Consider the following 15,369-nt stretch of genomic DNA (forward strand, 5'->3'; position numbering starts at 1 on the left):
AAGGACATCATGCCCACTCTACTCTGAGCTCTGCAACCCCTCCCCCCATGCACACCTGCTCCCAGGGAGAAGGGGGTGTGCCCACGGGCCCCTCCTCCTGTGTCCCGCCAAAAGAACAAACCAGCGGCATTAGGGCGTCTTGTCTGGGCGGGCTTAGCTTGCTCTCCGCCACACTGGCCCTGGTCCATGGTGGCTGGACATCCACGGCCACTCTGACACAGCCCGCCCCCTCTCTCCTGCCAGGTTCTGTCCCCCCCCCTTGATACTGCAGAACCCTTCCTCAGCCCCCCGCAGAAGGGCAGGGCGCGCCGGGGCTCCGAGCAGGGGGCGGGGAAGCCAGGCCCGGCCAGCTCTGACCCTGCAGGAGGCTTCCTGCCTGCCCCCACTTCCCCTAAGGTGCACTTGTCCCCAGAATCCGTTCCTAGAGAAGGAGCGAGGCAGCCAGAGCCTGGCCCCGGGAGCAGGATTGGCCTGTCCTTGGAGCCAGCCAGCAGGTGGCTCAGCTCCACATTTGGCTTTTAATTATCTTTCCAGTTCTTGGTTATTAATGATCTTGGGCAATGAGCGGAGAGCGGCCCGGGCCTCGTGACTCCGTGCAGCCTCAGCCGCGGCACCTGCCACCCAGAGCTGCGCTCAGACCCACGGAGGATGCGGGGTCAGGGGCTGGAGGCCAACAGTAAACCCTCTCGCCACCCGCGGCTGCGGCCGACTTCAAGGGTCCAGGGTGCTGGCCTCCAGCACTCACCTAGACTTGAACTCGCCCTGAGAGACAGAGCCCGCTCCGCCTCTGCCAACCCTGGACCTGCATCTGTGAAACTCCATGGGGCAGAGAACACGAAACTGACAGCAATGGCCCACGCCACCCACGCCGAGGGCAGTCCGGCTCTGTAGCCAAAGATGGGAGGGTGTTCGCAATACCCCACACTCTACCACCTCAGCGCTAAACACCAAACAAAAATTCCCAGTTATGGCCCGATCCCAGCCGCGGAGCGTTTGGGGACGGAGGAGGGGACCAGTGGGGAGGCGTGTGGGAAAGGACACTGGCTGCCCCCCCTGTCCCCCCCTCCACTAATGGACCTCATTGCTGCCCTGCCCCACTGGACTTGTCCAGGACAGCAGGGCCGCAGGCTTCGCATGCTCTGCAGTGGAGAAAGGGCCTGGCGGCAGCAATCCCACTCACCAGAACGGATGGATGGATGGATGGATGGATGAGCACATGCTTGCCAGCTCGCTCCATAGCCATTGTGGGAGCTTAATGTGACCGCAGATGTGGAAACAGCAAGAACTGGAAGCCAGAGCCCTCAGGTCCAGGGCTGGTAGCATGTGACAGGGGAAGGAGGTAGGGCTGGCAGCGCAGGGCTGAGACGGGGGGCCGATTCCCCGGCCCCCTTCCCGAGGAGGCCCCGCACCAGCGAGGCTGGGCTGGGCCTGACCCAGAAAGCCACTTGTGCAGGGGGCGTTCAGGGCCTGCACGCCCACCACGGACAGAGTGCAGCTGGCCAGGGCCCCGGAAAGCCCAGCGGACTCCCCACAGCAGACCCCCCTCTGCCGTTGCCGCCATGACACCGCCAGGCTCCCCAGAGGCCCCCAGCAGGACGGGACACCCACGGTCCCAGGCCCCAGCCTCTCTTCTCAAGGAGACTGAAGGATGAACTGCACCCGTCACCAACAGAGCCCCCTTGCTGAGCACGTTGGTCACGTCCGTCTGGCACCAGGGTGAGCGGGCGCTGGCTCTGAATACCAAGTGGCTTCTGCTGCTGGAGCCCTCTCTCAGGCTCACCTCCCAGACGCTCGCCCGGAGGGAGCCACCGCCTGCTCCAGGCAGACGCCCTCCTGCCCGGGGTATTCCCATGATGCTCCTGTTGCCCAAAGGATGCAGAACGAGGCAGCCAGCACCGCTGGGTTGTAAAAGGTTTGTTTAATGTCCCAACACTCTGAGAAGAAAGTACAGTCAGCGGGGCAGAGGCGTGGAGCAGCCCTGCCTGCCCCCACCTGAGCTCCAGCCCCCGGGCACCCACACCAAGCCCCCAGCCGCCGCAGCCAGGGACCAGCTCATAGCAGAGCAGGGAGAGCCGGCGGCTTCCTGGGGCTCCAGGTGCTGCGAGAAGGTTTTGGCGTGAAGAGAAGACAGCAAGAGCCCAGCCCACACCAGGACCTGAGGCCGCTGAGGCCACTGAACTGACCATGGAAGACACTGCCACTGGGGCTCCGTGGCCAGGATTTCAGGGCAGAAGTCAGAAAGGTCCGAGCCCACCTGCCCTGAGCTCGGGCAGCGCCAGGTGGAGCACGCAGCCAGCCAGCAGCCGGAGCAGCCCACACCTCACACTTTTGACTCCAAGCTGTTGATCCGCCTCCAGGTGCAAGCTCCCAGGAAGCCATGCGTCCCACAGGCCGCCCTGCTGACCTCTTCCAGTCCCCCACTGTCCCTGTAGCCTGTACTCAGCCCCAGGGTCCTGCCCCTGTGCCCAGGAGGCCCCCAGGCCCCAGGGAGCCAGGGGCCATGGCTGGCACAGGCTGGGAGATGAGGGCAGACGGTCCCCCAGCAAAGCGGCAGGTGGGCATGGGCGTGGAGGCAGGCGTGCGGTCTGTGCGGTCTGTGCGGCCAGACGGGGACGCCTGCCCACGCGCCCTCCTGACAGGCCTCCCGGTACGACGGCAGCCGCATCGAATGCGCCTGCGCCAAACGCCAGCAGGTGGGGCGGGCGCACCTGGCGGATAGCGGGCTGGGCCGGGCGAAGGCCTCCGCCACCGAGCTGGGCAGGGAAGCGTGGCGCGCGCGGGGGCCCCGGGCCCAGGCGGCGTGCAGCAGGGCCTCCCTCCGGGCCAGCTGGTCTGGTCTGAGCAGGGGCAGATCCTCGGGCTCCGGGGGTTCCGGGAAGAGCGGGAGGAAGGGGCGCCCGGACCGGTCGGCTCGAGGAAAGGAGCTGTAGTGGCAGCACGCGGACGATAGGGGGCGCTCCGGAAGCGCTCGCCGCTCGGAGGCCAACAGGTGCCGCCTGCAGCAACCGGTCCGCACTGGCCACCGCACTTCCCAGGCCCGCCGGTTCGACCGTCGGGAGACGTCGGGCAGGGGAGGCCGTGGCGTCGGAGGGCGGCCCAGGAGCTGAGAGGTTCTGCGCCCCGGCGCGACGCGGCCACGGCCTGATGGCCCCCAACCCTTGGAGTTCAGGTCCGGGTGCAGGTCAGGGGTGGGTGGCCGAGGGCCGGGGCAGGCGGGTGCCAGGGGCGCGCGGCGGTTGCCCCAGTTCTCAATGGTGCGCGTGGCGTGATCCAGGGAGCTGCTCACGCCAGCGGTAGTCACCATGTCGCGCGCCGCCTGCAGCATCTTGAGCACACTGGCCTGGGCCGAGCTGGCCGTGAGGTCCGGGCTGGGCTGCCGCGCGGGGCTGGCCAGGCTCTGCACCCCGCCGAAGCAGCTGTAGATGCCCTGGACAAAGGTAGGAGACGCGCTGTGAGCGCACCCTCCTCTCGGGAGGCCCGCCTCCTCCTCTCGGGAGGCCCGCCTCCTCCTCCCAGGCATCAGCCCTGGCACCTCTAAGTCCTAGGAAGCAACTAGCATTTCTCACGCGTCTCCTATGTGCCAGCACTGTGCTGCCCTGGGTTTACCCAGGAGCTCTCTGAGGCTCCAGGAGGTTAAACCCCTCTTTGCCTCTCAGCTGTGCGGCGCTGGCAGGCCGTGCCGCCTCCCAGGGTTTCTACTGTGTGTCCGCAGACAGACCACGGCCAGCTCTAATGCTGGCGCCGTCTAGGGTGGGACAGGTACCCACCCTGCTGAAGGCCAGCAGGAAGTCCAGTCGCGACGTGTTGGTCACCGAGTGGCGCAGCTTCCAGTAGACCAGGTGCTCCCAGGCGAAGACCAGCAGGGCCAGGCCCATGGCCACCAGCAGCATGTAGAAGACACCCGCCATGTTGTCGATGTCCAGCTTGCTGCTCATCACCTCGTTCTTCTCGTTCTGGCAGATCCCCGAGAGCCACACCGTCTCCAGCTTCTGTGTCTCCCCTGGGCGGGGCAGGGGGGGCGGGGAGGTAGACACACCTCGCTCAGGAAGGACCCTCCCAGTGGTCACCCGAGTCTCCAGCAAGGAAGGGTCTGGAACCAGGGTTCCACCCCTTGCAGGACCACACAGGCACCGGCCTGGCAGGGACGGGATTGGGGGTTGGGGGTGTCAATGAGCAGGAAGAAAGGAATGCAGATGGGGTGCTGGGGAGGGCAATGCCCGTCCCTGGCGTGCCCACCCCCCGTGCACCTAGCAAAAGCTGGTTGGCTGGGTAAATGTTATCATTCGTTTATTTGCCAGACACGTATGGATCCCCTGCACGCCAGGCATGGCGCCGGGCCCCTGAGGAGGCTGCAGGCACCTTCCTGGTTGTCACGCTCACTATCCCTATGGTATGGAGGGAAGGTCAGACCATTACTTATCCAGGGCAGTTGGAACCTGGAACTCTAAACTCAAAGCTCTCTCTGGGCTTCCGGGGCAGGGCCCGCTGGACCCCTCACACACGGGAGCCCCTGGTGCCGAGGCAGGCCTGGGCCTCGGCCCTGCGACTAGGCAGGCCCTTGGCACTACCCGGGTGACCTCGAGGTGGAAAACGGAAAGAGTTCAGCCACCGCCAACCCCACTGTGTGGCCTGAGCTCCTTCCTGCCTTCCTGCCCTCCAGGGCCTCCCCAGTCCCACTTCCCACGTCCTCCTGGCACACCCATCTCTTCCTCAGGTCCCCATCCAGCCCCTCCAACTACCCCCCCCACACACACACACACTGCCCCGGACTCTCACCCCCGGAGTCCCCTCCTGTCCACAGGCCCCCGGGACTCGGCAAACGACGGCGATGCTGACCAGCCGTTGAACAGCCCTGCCGGCCACGGGCCCTGTGGCCCGCTCGGGACCCAGCCCCACCCCCGGCGGCGGCGGCGGCACGCACCATCCCCCAGGAACTGCAGGAGCGCCAGGTCTATGGCTCGCTTCCAGTGGGACTCTTTCTGCAGGGCGATGCCGTAGCCGGTGGTGGCAAAGACCTTGCCAGAGCCGATGGTGACCAGCTTGCAGCCCTCGTCCTTGCCTGCCATGTAGTTGAGGACAGCGGCATCATAGATGAAGGCATCCAGCTTCCTAGGGACAGGTGGAGGCCTCAGGCCAGGGATCCTATGGGGTGGGGACACCACACCTGGGGCCTGATGAGTCTGGGCCACCACCTGGGGGGGACAACAATCAGAGCCTTCCCTGCCTCCGCTGGGTCTGGGACGGCGAGAAGAGCTCCTCCTGTAGCTCGGGGACCCCACCAGCTCCCCTCCTTGTGGAGGCAAGGGGCCTCTCTGCTCCCAGAGGACACACCCTCTCCGCCCAGCCCTCTGCGCCCCTAAGACCCTGAGACAGTCACAACCACCACCTTAGGGCAAGACGGGGCCCTGGTCAGCACCACGGCTGCGCACCTGGGACCACACACGGGCACCCGTTTTCGCTCCAAGCTTCACTCCGCCCCAAGGCCTCCTCACCACCTACCCCCCGGAGTCCTATGGGGCAGCCCAGCCTCACTGTCCCCAACCGGGACCTCTCAGGAAGGGGCGGAGCTGAGTCGTCCCTGGGGAGACGTGGGGGGAAGGCGAGTGCGGGGCTGAGGACCCACCCCATCTTGAGGCTGGCGAGCGCGTCCTCCACAGAGCGCTGGTTGAACTTGACCATGTGGGTGTGCATGTCGCGGTAGTTGCTGCGAATGTTCCGCTCCGTGCTGCCGTTGGGCACCGTGCCGAAGCGAAAGGGTGGGTACTGATCTTGAGGCCTCTGGAACTGCGGGCGGAGAGCGGCCGCCATCTGTGACCCACCCTGGAACCGCCCAGGCCCCCCCCCCCCCCGCCCCCGCAGCAGTCCCCCGCCCCCCCCCCCCAGGCCCTGCGCCCAGCCCCATCCCTCCACCCCATTCCCATAGTCGGAACTTGCACAGTGAGGGCAGAATGGGGTTAGGTCCTGTCCAGGCCACCCCTGTGTCACAAATGGGGAGACTGAGCCCAGGACAAAGAGAGACTTGCCCAAGGCCACTCCATCAGCGGCCCTGAGCTACCTCCACCCTGCCCCCACCCGGCCCCGCCTCCCCCAGCTCCCCAGCTCCCCAGCTCCTGACTGACTCCCACCGCCCTGGGCCCCCCTACCCAAGGCCTGGCCCTGCCCCGTGCGTCCCCCGACCCGCTCCCGGCTGTGGCCCCAGAACCTTCTTGTCACTGAGGCCGGACACAGTGTCGATGTACTGCTCCTGGATCATGAAGGCGGCCAGGTTGGCGGTGTAGCTGGCGAGGAAGATGACCGCGAAGAAGGCCCAGACCAGGACCATGATCTTGCTGGTGGTGCCCCGGGGGTTCTCGATGGGCACCGAGTTGTTGAAGACCAGCGCCCACAGCAGCCACACGGACTTGCCGATGGTGAAGGACGGGCCCCCGGACTCTGGGGGTGGGAGGGGACGCCGGGACTCCTTCTGTCCAGCCCGGAGACGCTCAGGTCTCAGCCCGCCTGCCTCCACAGCCCCTGTCCCCGCTCTGTCCTGGGGTGGGGACCATCCCCAGTCCAGGACAAGTCAGCTCACCTTGTTCCTCTCTCACGGATCTCGTTGGCCCCCGCCTGTATCCAAAGGCCACAGACCTGCCCCGGGACCTGGCCTTCTCCAAAGGGCGCCCGTGGCCCTGAGCCCACCCATTGAGGGTGTGCCAGCCCCACCCCCTCCTCCCAGGCCCAGGCAGGAGCTTACTCTTGCCGCTGGTGAGGTTCTGGTTGTAGCTCACGGGGCTGAAGTACTCGAACGTGAAGACCGTGACGGCCACCACGGTGAGGCACATGACGAACATCATCACCCACACCGAGGGGCTGTAGGGCTCTGCGGGCAGAGGGGGGCGGCTCGCTGGCCCTCTCCTCCCCACGTACTCTCAGGGGAAGAAGGCCTGTACCCACACTCCCCGCCCGCCCCCCCTCCCATCCTGCCGCCTGTGACCAGCCTCACCTGCACCGGCCCCGAGACTCCGCCCGCAAAGCCCCATCAGCAAACCCAAAGAGTCTCTCCACCCCGTCTCCTCCCTCTCCGGCCAGCCCCGCTGACCACACTCCCATCCGGCACGCCCCTCCCCGGCCCGACTCGGATGAGCTGGTGGTTCTGCCTGGAATCAGGGCCTCCAAGGTCAAGTCTCCTCCTCATCCTGACACAGACACCAAGGCCCAAGGGGCCAGGGAGACCGACCTGGGGTCTCTGACAAGCCCTTCCCGTCTCCCTGGGTCAGAGGCCAGCCTGCCACCTGACACCCCTCTAGGAAGTAGTCTGTGGTCTGGTCTTCCCCATGACCAAGGAGCCCCGCTCAGAGAGGCTCAGTGACTCGCCCAAGGGCACACAGCAGGAAGGGGCCAAGCCGGGTCCCCTCCTCTGCTCTCGGCCGAGAGGCTCCCCTGTCCTCACAGCTGTCAGGCCCACCCTGTAAGTCCCAGCTGGCCTCCCAAAGGGCGCCCTGGGGAGGCCAGGACTGTCGCGGTGCCCCAGCACCCGGCGTGTGGCCCGGCACGGGGGCTGCCCGCCCTACACGTGCTGACTTCATCCTCGAGTCAGGAACTGGCACCGTGCCCCATGCCCCGGGGGTCTCTCCAGTGCCCCAAGGAGCTCCGCCCCTCGCTCTGCTGTCCCAGCCCCCTAGGCAGGAGCCGAAGCCAGCCTGCCTTCCGGTCTTTCTGTCCCTCATATGGGGCCACCGTTTACCCACTCCCCTCCAGTCCCCACCCTACACCCCACCCACGTCCAGGGCCCGCCACCCCAGAGCCAGCCCCGCCCACCCGATCGCACCCAGGAAGGCGGAGGGGGACACGGTGCCGTTGCTGCGCGCCACCATCACGCTGATGCCCGTCTCCACGAAGGGCACGGAGAAGTCCACGGTCTCGGAGCGCTCCTCGTTGATGGTGAGGGAGCCGATGGCCATGTCCGCCCGCTTGTAGTACACCTGGGGCCGCGGGAGGAGGGGCCCCCCAGGCTGGAGCACTCACCCCGGCCTCCCCCCGGTCCCCTCCAGCACCCACCAGCACCCCGAGTCCGTTGCTCCCACCTGGGGTCCTCTCCACTCTAAGGGCTGACCACCCCAGGGGGCATCGTCGGGGACAGCCCAGTCTCCCCTGCCAGATGGGAGACCCTAAGAAGCTGGGCCATGGGTGGGTGGGCTCAGGGTGGGTGGGCGGACCCTGGGGGCGGGCCTACCTCCCCGATCATGCCGTTCCACACGCCGCGCACCCTCTTGCCGTGCTTGCCGTTGGTCACCAGGTACAGGTCGTAGGAGAACTTGACCACCTTGGCCAGCTTCTTGAGGATGTCGATGCAGAAGCCCTTGCAGCAAAGCTTCGTGTAGGGGGCCGTGTCACCGCTGCTGCCACCGAGGGAGCACCAGGAGTCAGAGCCGGCCGCCCCGCCCAGCCTGGCACAGGGACCCCGCCCCCACGCCCGAGCAGAGGGCACACGCAATGCCTCGCAGCTCACGCCGGGCCTCCGTGGGCTCTCGCGGACCTGAAGCTGTGGTTGCTCTGCCTGCGGCACGGCACCGTGTTGGGCACGCAGCCGCCCGTGCCGGGGTCCGGGCTCTCCACGATGACGAAGGGCCGCTCCTCCAGCGTGGCCACCGTCAGGTGCCGGCTGTCCACCACGGGCTGCAGGGAGCCACTGTAGCGAGGCCACACCGGGTACTTCATGTAGAGGACGCCGCGGTCCCAGCGCCCCACCTGCAGAGGGCGACCGGCCTCAGCCCGAGACCTCCGGCCCTGTTACCCCCGCCCTCTGGGTGGGACCCGCCTGGGCCAAGGATCCCCCTCCCATACCTAGGGGTGCTCAGAGCAGGAAGAGCAGGGCCTGGCTCAGGTCATTGGGAGAACAGGAGAGTCGGGGGCCCCAGGGCTGGGCATGGGCCTGGAGGGAGGGCCTCCTGCACCCCGCTCCCCAGCTCCGGTCCCCCTGCTTTCCAGCCCAGCCCCCACACAGCTGCCGGCCCTCGGCACCTCCCTGCAGCCCACACCCGAGCCTCTCACCACACCCCTTGCCCCGCCTTGGTACGGACATGTGACCCCAGCATCTCCACCGTTGCTGCATGCGCTCTTGTTCCTCAGTCTCCGCGCCACCAGACACCTCACTTACAAATGCCCCAAGCCCTCCTGCCCCTCCGTCTCTGCCAGCTTAGCCTCCCTCCCGGTGGGCTCCTACTCAGCCTCCCACAACCCATCCTGAATGTCCCAACTTCTGTGAAGCCCCCATTTCCTCCTTTGAAGGCAGAACTGATTCCTGCCCCTCTTCTCTCTACCCACAATGCTTTGCACACAGCACACTCAAGCCCCAGTCTCCCCACACTCCATCTGTTCACGTCTGTCTGGCCAGCACGGCTGCGGGTTACTCCTGCAGGGGCAGGGCTGTACAGTAAGTGTGCCGGTAAGTTCTGCAGTGCCGGGAGGCCAGGGCGTTGTGGGGGCCCGGGGCTGGGGTGCCTCGCCCAGCCTAAGGGCCTGGAAGGCCTCCCGGGGAGATGTCCCACCTGAGACCTGAAGGACGAGGGGTAGGATAAGGGACAGAAGGGACTCTTTGCTCAGCCTCGGACCAAATGAAAGGAAACGAGGGCCCCCGGGCTCACCCCCTTCTCACCATCTCCCAGAGGCGGTGCCGGTTGAGGGCGATCACAACCATGGTGGGCTGCACCAGGTACCCACCAGGGCTGAAGGAGAAGTCGCGGCCCTCCCAGGTGACGTTCAGCAGGTGCCTGTGCACACACGGGGAGAGAAGCCTGGGTATTCCCGCAGCCCCGCCTGCAGCCGGGCTCGGGGAGCAGACGGCCCCTCCCCACCTTCCGCCCTGCCACCACTGGCCACAGGGGGCATTCGTCGTATGCTCGCTCTTCTGTTTCCCCGTGTGCGCTGCTGCGATTCTCCCACACCCTCAACCCCTCCCCCCAATTTTTCTTCACATAAAGAATCTAGTGCCCCAAAAGGTGAAGGAGCTTGGCCCCGGGGCACACTAGCCAGTGGTAGCCAGCAAGACCAAGACCAAGCTCACTGCCAACCCAGGTCCCCGGAGGGACACACCCCGTGGAGTCACATGCCCCGGACAGGTGCCCACCTGTAGAAGGCCTCCCGGGCAGGGCTAAGAGGCCCAGGGTGGCTGCGGCAGTCCCCAGCCGGGGTGGGCAGAGTGCCGTGCTGGCGCAGGTAGCCATGGGCGCCGAGGGCCAGGATGGCCACGCCATCGCGGACCTTTTGGCGCAGGCTCAGGCGCCAGCTCTCCGTGACCACGCTGATGAGGCCCACGGGGAAGACGGCGGGAGGCTCGTCGGTGCTACCCAGTGCCAGGTTGGGCACCAGCCACACGTGCCCGGGCCCCACCAGGCCGGCCTGCGCTGCTTCTTCAAAGAGCACCTCGGCCTCCTCGCGCGAGCAGTAGGCCACAAACACCGGGGCGTCGAGCTGGCGCAGCAGGCGCCGGGTGTGCGCGCGCGTCCCGCCGGGGCCCAGTTCCAGGGTGAGCACGTCCAGCAGCCGCCAGTCCATGTAGCTGGCGTCAGCGACGGCGCGCACGCCCTCCAGGAAGAGCGCGTGGCCGGGGTGCAGGCTGGTGATGACGGCGAACGCGCTCCAGTCGTACTCCTCCAGCACCTTGAACAGCACCTGCAGCTGCTGCTCCAGGGACACGCCCAACTGCAGGAAGGCGGAGCCCGGCTCCTGGGGGAGGGGAGGGGCGGGGCGGGGCCTAAGAGGGCGGGGCGGGGCTAGTGCCGCCCCGCGCCCTCGCCCCGACTTCCGCTCCCTGGGTCAGCGCTCGGACGCCTTTGCGTCGGAAGGTGCTGTGAGTCCCGGGAGCCCCTTCCCAGTGAAACCGCCCCCCGCCCCAGAGATAGTTCCTAACCACGGCCGCCCATTAGGTGACCTGGAGAGTTTTCCGAATGCTCATGCCCGGCCCCCCATTCCATCGGCGCTGGAGCGCAGTGTCCGCGTCACCTGGGAGCTTGCTGGGCATGCAAATTCCGGGGCGCATCGCACAGCCATTGGATCACAGTCCCTGGCGGTGGCGCCCGGGAATCAGTGTGGCAACAAGCTCGTCAGGTGATTCCCGAGCCTGCTAGTTTGAGAAGCGATGATGCTTCAGACCAACGGAGCGGAATCTCAGACCTGGGACGCTGGCCTTGAGTGTTTTTCTAAAGAACTGTGACGGTGGAGAACCGCTGTGCTGAGAGCCAATGTGGGGCCCAAAGATCACTGGGAAAGGGCCATACTCCGGGGAGCCCTGGGGATGAGAAAATCCCTCCTCCCCCACCTCGGCCGCCACCAATGCCCAGGGCGAGCCTGGGCTGCTGCAAACCGCTCCTCGCTGGGGGCTCCCCGTGGCCGCTGCAGCGCCTCCAGGGTCTCACCCCACTCCGACTATCCCAATCTTTAAATTACAAAAATAAGACAAAATAAAAAGGAAAACTGGGGAAACTCTACAGGTCTGGTAACCTGGTTCCTTCAACAAATAAATCGCAAGAAAAGAAAAGAAAGGTGGGGGCGGAGCTAGAGGCTGGGACTCAGAAGCCGGACCAACCACCTGCGACCTGGGAACCCAATTCGGCTCCTGAATCGAGCAAACAAACAAAAGCGAACATGTATCCCATTTATGAGACAATGGGGGAGCTTTAAAGAGTGGCTGGATATTTGAGGATGTTAAGGGATTTTCGTCATTTTTAGATGTGACAATATATGGTGGGTTTTTTTTAACCCTTATCTGCTAGACATACACTGAGAGATATTTGTGGATGGAATAACGGGGTGCCTGGGCTTTGCTCAGTAACACAGAAGGGGGAGAATGGGGTGGGGGCAAGGATGGGCAGGGTCGGTCAAGGCTGGATGGGCGGGGTATGTGGGGTCACTATACTCTTATGTGTGCTCAAAATTCCCTGAAATAAAGAAAACTCATAAAAGAACAGCAACTCAGACCAGAGTCTCCCCTGAGCACATTCTTTGGCTCCGGACTTAGGGTAAACCCCAAATTTCTTCCCCTATGATTGGGACCCCACCTTCCTTTCCAGGCTTTCCTCTGGTCTTCAGACACTCTGAGCTCCACCTCGGGGTGTTCGCACCACCTCCTGCCTCTGCCTGGAACACTCCCTACCACCCCCCCCTACACACACACAGCACACACCAGCTCCCCTCACCCGCCCGTCTCAGCGTCAGTACCATGTGGAACCACCCCCAGTCCGCATGGGGGCGCCGTTAGCTCCCCTGTGGGTGGCACCCTGCGTTTTCCCTCCAGAACACCTGCTCTCACTGTGACCGCAGGTGAGTGCGTTTAGAACCTTCTCCCCACAGGATATACGCTCTCTGAGAGCGCGCCCTGCCCACGCCTCAGACAGTGGCGGCCCCTGGATGCTCTCCCCCGCAGGGTAAGGACGCAAGACCCCCATACGACTTCAGTCTCTCCCTGGCCCAGACTCAGCCCCGCTCCCCCCAGCCCCAGCCTGGCTCCCGGCCGTAGGGACGAGGGGACGCGAGTTTGGAAGGGCACCTTGGGGGTGAGGACCACGGCCGAGCCCCCACTGATGCTGAGGATGGGCGTGTGAGTCTGGGAGGAGAGGAAGTCGAGGATCTGGGCCACGGCCTCAGTGCCCACGTTGTCCTCGAAGACGATGCCGTGGACACGGGCGGCGCCCAGGAGCCCACAGATCTGGGTGAGCAGGCTGCTGGGGTTGGTGTTGTTGACCCCCACGGTGAGCGGCTGGATCTCCAAGGGCAGGTCCAGGAAGCTCTGGGGGGTGAGGTGGGTCCGGGCCTGGGCCTGTGACGGCCCCGAGCTGCCAAACACCACGGCCACCGTCACAGCCTGCTTGCCCTGCCCCGGGCCCAGCCCTGCCCAGGCACCGAGGAGCGAGGTGAGCAGCAGGGCTGGCCCCAGGGCCCCGCCCATGTCCACTGGAGGGTCCTGCGGAGAGATCAGGGCAGGCACGGGGAAGGAGACAGCGGCATGGAGAAAAAGATGGACAGCAAGACAGGAGGTGAGGGCCAGAGTCAAAGCGACAGACATCCAGAGGGTGGAAGAGAAGAGGGGGAACCTCCCTCCACAAAGAGAGGCAGAGAGGGGGAGACAGACAGACACAGACGGACAGACAGGGAGAGAGAGGGACGGAGAGATTAGCTGAGCACCTGAGGGCCGCCCAGGAGGGCAGGGGCGGGACGAACAGGAGCCACCGCACGCACCCATTACTCCCATCCCATTGTCAACAGCACGGGTTGCTAGAAAGGCCAGACCTTTGGACACATGTCCCTCTGGGTTCTGAAAATGCTAGTCTGGTGTCCCAGTGCCTGGATTTAGGTCAAACAGACCCTAGTTCAAGTCCCAGTTCTGCCACTTCCTAGCTGGGTGACCTTGGGGAAGTGGCTCACCCTCTCTGAGCCACACTTTCTTGCCTGCATCATCACAGGAGCCGCTTCACAGCAGTGTGAGGGCTTCCTGCTGTCAACAGCATCCTCGTCCTACAGGTAGGTGACAGCCTGCCAGCCAGGTGAGGAAAGGCAGCTCTTGTGACACCCCGCAACCCCACCCCTACCCTGATTCTCCATTCTCAACTGAATCTAACATCCCATGGGCCCTGCTCAGCGTGGCCTGCCTGGCACAGTGCCATCCCTTCCTGGGCACCAGGCTCCCCTACCTACCCTTCCCCCGGGGCCTCAGCTAGCAACAGGTCTTCCCCAGCAGGGGGCGCCAGCACTGACCTGCTCCGGGCTCCGGGTCCGGTCTTACACAGGAGCTGCTTCCCAGGCCATCGCTGGTGTGCACGATCTTTTTTAACCTAAGCCCAGGGCCTGCCGAGTCTCCCTGCTAAACGAACGTCATTGCTCTGGGTTGGGACCAAGAGCCAAGCCAGCGAGTGGTGCCCACTGACGCGGCTCTCCCTCCCGGGGGCCGTCGGCCACAGATCCGTGGCCCTCTCCATCTTCATCAGATCCCCAACGGAACTTCCGAGCAGGGGCGCGCCGAAGAGCGACCAGGGTGGGCCCGGGTTACCTGCAGTGAGAGGAGACAGGATTGGGGGCTGGGAGGGAACAGCGTCCTCATTCTGGTGCTTTTGAGATCTCCCCCAGCGAGGGTTTCCTAGCATGGGGCTGCCAGCCTGAGACAGGGTGAGTCTGGGGCGGGACCCACGCATGCCACCCCACCCCACATGCAGCCAGCCCCAGTCAGGGACTGCAGGTCGTACCTGCCAAGGCGCTGAGGCACTCACCTGTGCTCACACCCCCAGCCCCTGCGGGCTGCCTGCCCCCGGGAAGCCCCGAGCCTCTGCTGCCGCCTCCGGCTGCAGGCTCAGGTCCTCGCTGTCCAGTACAGCAGCCACCGCCGGGCACCCGTGGCCATGCGCCCTGGAAGTGGGGCTCGTCCGAATCGAGGGGTGCTGTAAGCATGAAATACACGCTGGATGTGGAAGACTCAGGGAGAAAAAACAGAAGTAAAATGTCACCCTAATCTTTTTCTATTGATTGCATGTTGAAAAATAGCACTTTAGATACACTGAGTTAAACAAAACGCACTGCTAAAATGGACTTCACCGGTTTCTTTTTATGGTTTTCGATGGTGGCTCCATCGAAAGTTTAAATTGCAAATGCAGTTCTCATTTTGTTTCTTGTGGAACACAGGACTGTCAAGGGCCCAGGGGCACGACCCCAGAGACGCAGGCTAATAGGAGTGTGTCGTCTGGGGCTGGGGCTGACGAGCAGAGGAGGTGGGCGCAGGGTGCACCTCCCCCCGGGAGCGGTCGCAGAACACCCCTGGAGGGAGGGGCCCAGTCAGCCGAGTGTCTGAGCTTCAGGCAGCAGTGGGCAGATTCAGGGAGACCATCGCCACGTGGCCCCCAGCCACTCCACAAGGCAGGAGGGTCATACCCAGCCCTGGCCCTGGCCCATCTCCCCGTCGCCTCCGCCTGGCCTCCCACCTGTCCACCGCCCATCTGCCCAGCCCTGCCTGCCCGCCCGCCCCCTGGCCACGACGGCACCCCTCCTGCAACAGCACAGCCGCTTCCTGGTGCCCACACATGACATCCAGACACCTCGGTCTCCTGGGCAGATCTCCACGCACCCCACCCACCTGTGCGCCCCTCCACTGGTCTACCTGACAAAGCTCCAGAATTTTCAGAGTGCAACCTCAATCCCTCTCCCACGGGACACCTGCCTTAGTCCACCCAGGCTCTGGACACTCAGAGGGGAGACGGCACGGCTCTGGGGGCAGGGGCTCTGAGCCAGGTGACTGCTTCCTACCCACCCCTGCCCGCCTGTCCTGGGGTGGGGAGCTCCAGCTATGCCTCTGAGGTGGCTTGCGTCACTTTGCCCTGACAGGTATTTGTCCCCGCAGGTATTTGCCCC

At 65.0% G+C, this 15,369-nt stretch overlaps 1 protein-coding gene across 3 annotated transcripts; it reads right to left on the reverse strand.

Annotated features, from left to right (window-relative positions):
- Positions 1–1,903: 1,903 nt before the first annotated feature.
- GRIN2C (glutamate ionotropic receptor NMDA type subunit 2C) lies at positions 1,904–14,817 on the reverse strand. 3 transcript variants are annotated; one of them, XM_036034104.1, is made up of 14 exons: positions 14,238–14,817; positions 13,729–14,020; positions 12,524–12,937; positions 10,106–10,704; positions 9,635–9,749; positions 8,516–8,727; positions 8,213–8,375; positions 7,808–7,961; positions 6,734–6,859; positions 6,203–6,432; positions 5,624–5,784; positions 4,922–5,109; positions 3,768–4,000; positions 1,904–3,427 (listed from the first exon to the last, which is right to left on the reverse strand). In XM_036034104.1, the coding sequence occupies exons 3-14, from the start codon at positions 12,920–12,922 to the stop codon at positions 2,321–2,323; spliced, it is 3,687 nt and encodes a 1,228-aa protein (XP_035889997.1). In that variant the 5' UTR covers positions 12,923–12,937; positions 13,729–14,020; positions 14,238–14,817; the 3' UTR covers positions 1,904–2,320. The 3 variants fall into 3 exon arrangements, with proteins under 3 accessions (XP_035889997.1, XP_035889996.1, XP_035889995.1); XM_036034103.1 differs by lacking the exons at positions 13,729–14,020; positions 14,238–14,817 and having other exon boundaries at positions 8,246–8,375; positions 12,524–13,632; XM_036034102.1 differs by lacking the exons at positions 13,729–14,020; positions 14,238–14,817 and having other exon boundaries at positions 12,524–13,630.
- Positions 14,818–15,369: the final 552 nt, after the last annotated feature.

Source organism: Phyllostomus discolor, chromosome 8, assembly GCF_004126475.2.
Source record: "Phyllostomus discolor isolate MPI-MPIP mPhyDis1 chromosome 8, mPhyDis1.pri.v3, whole genome shotgun sequence".
Lineage (NCBI taxonomy): Eukaryota > Metazoa > Chordata > Mammalia > Chiroptera > Phyllostomidae > Phyllostomus > Phyllostomus discolor.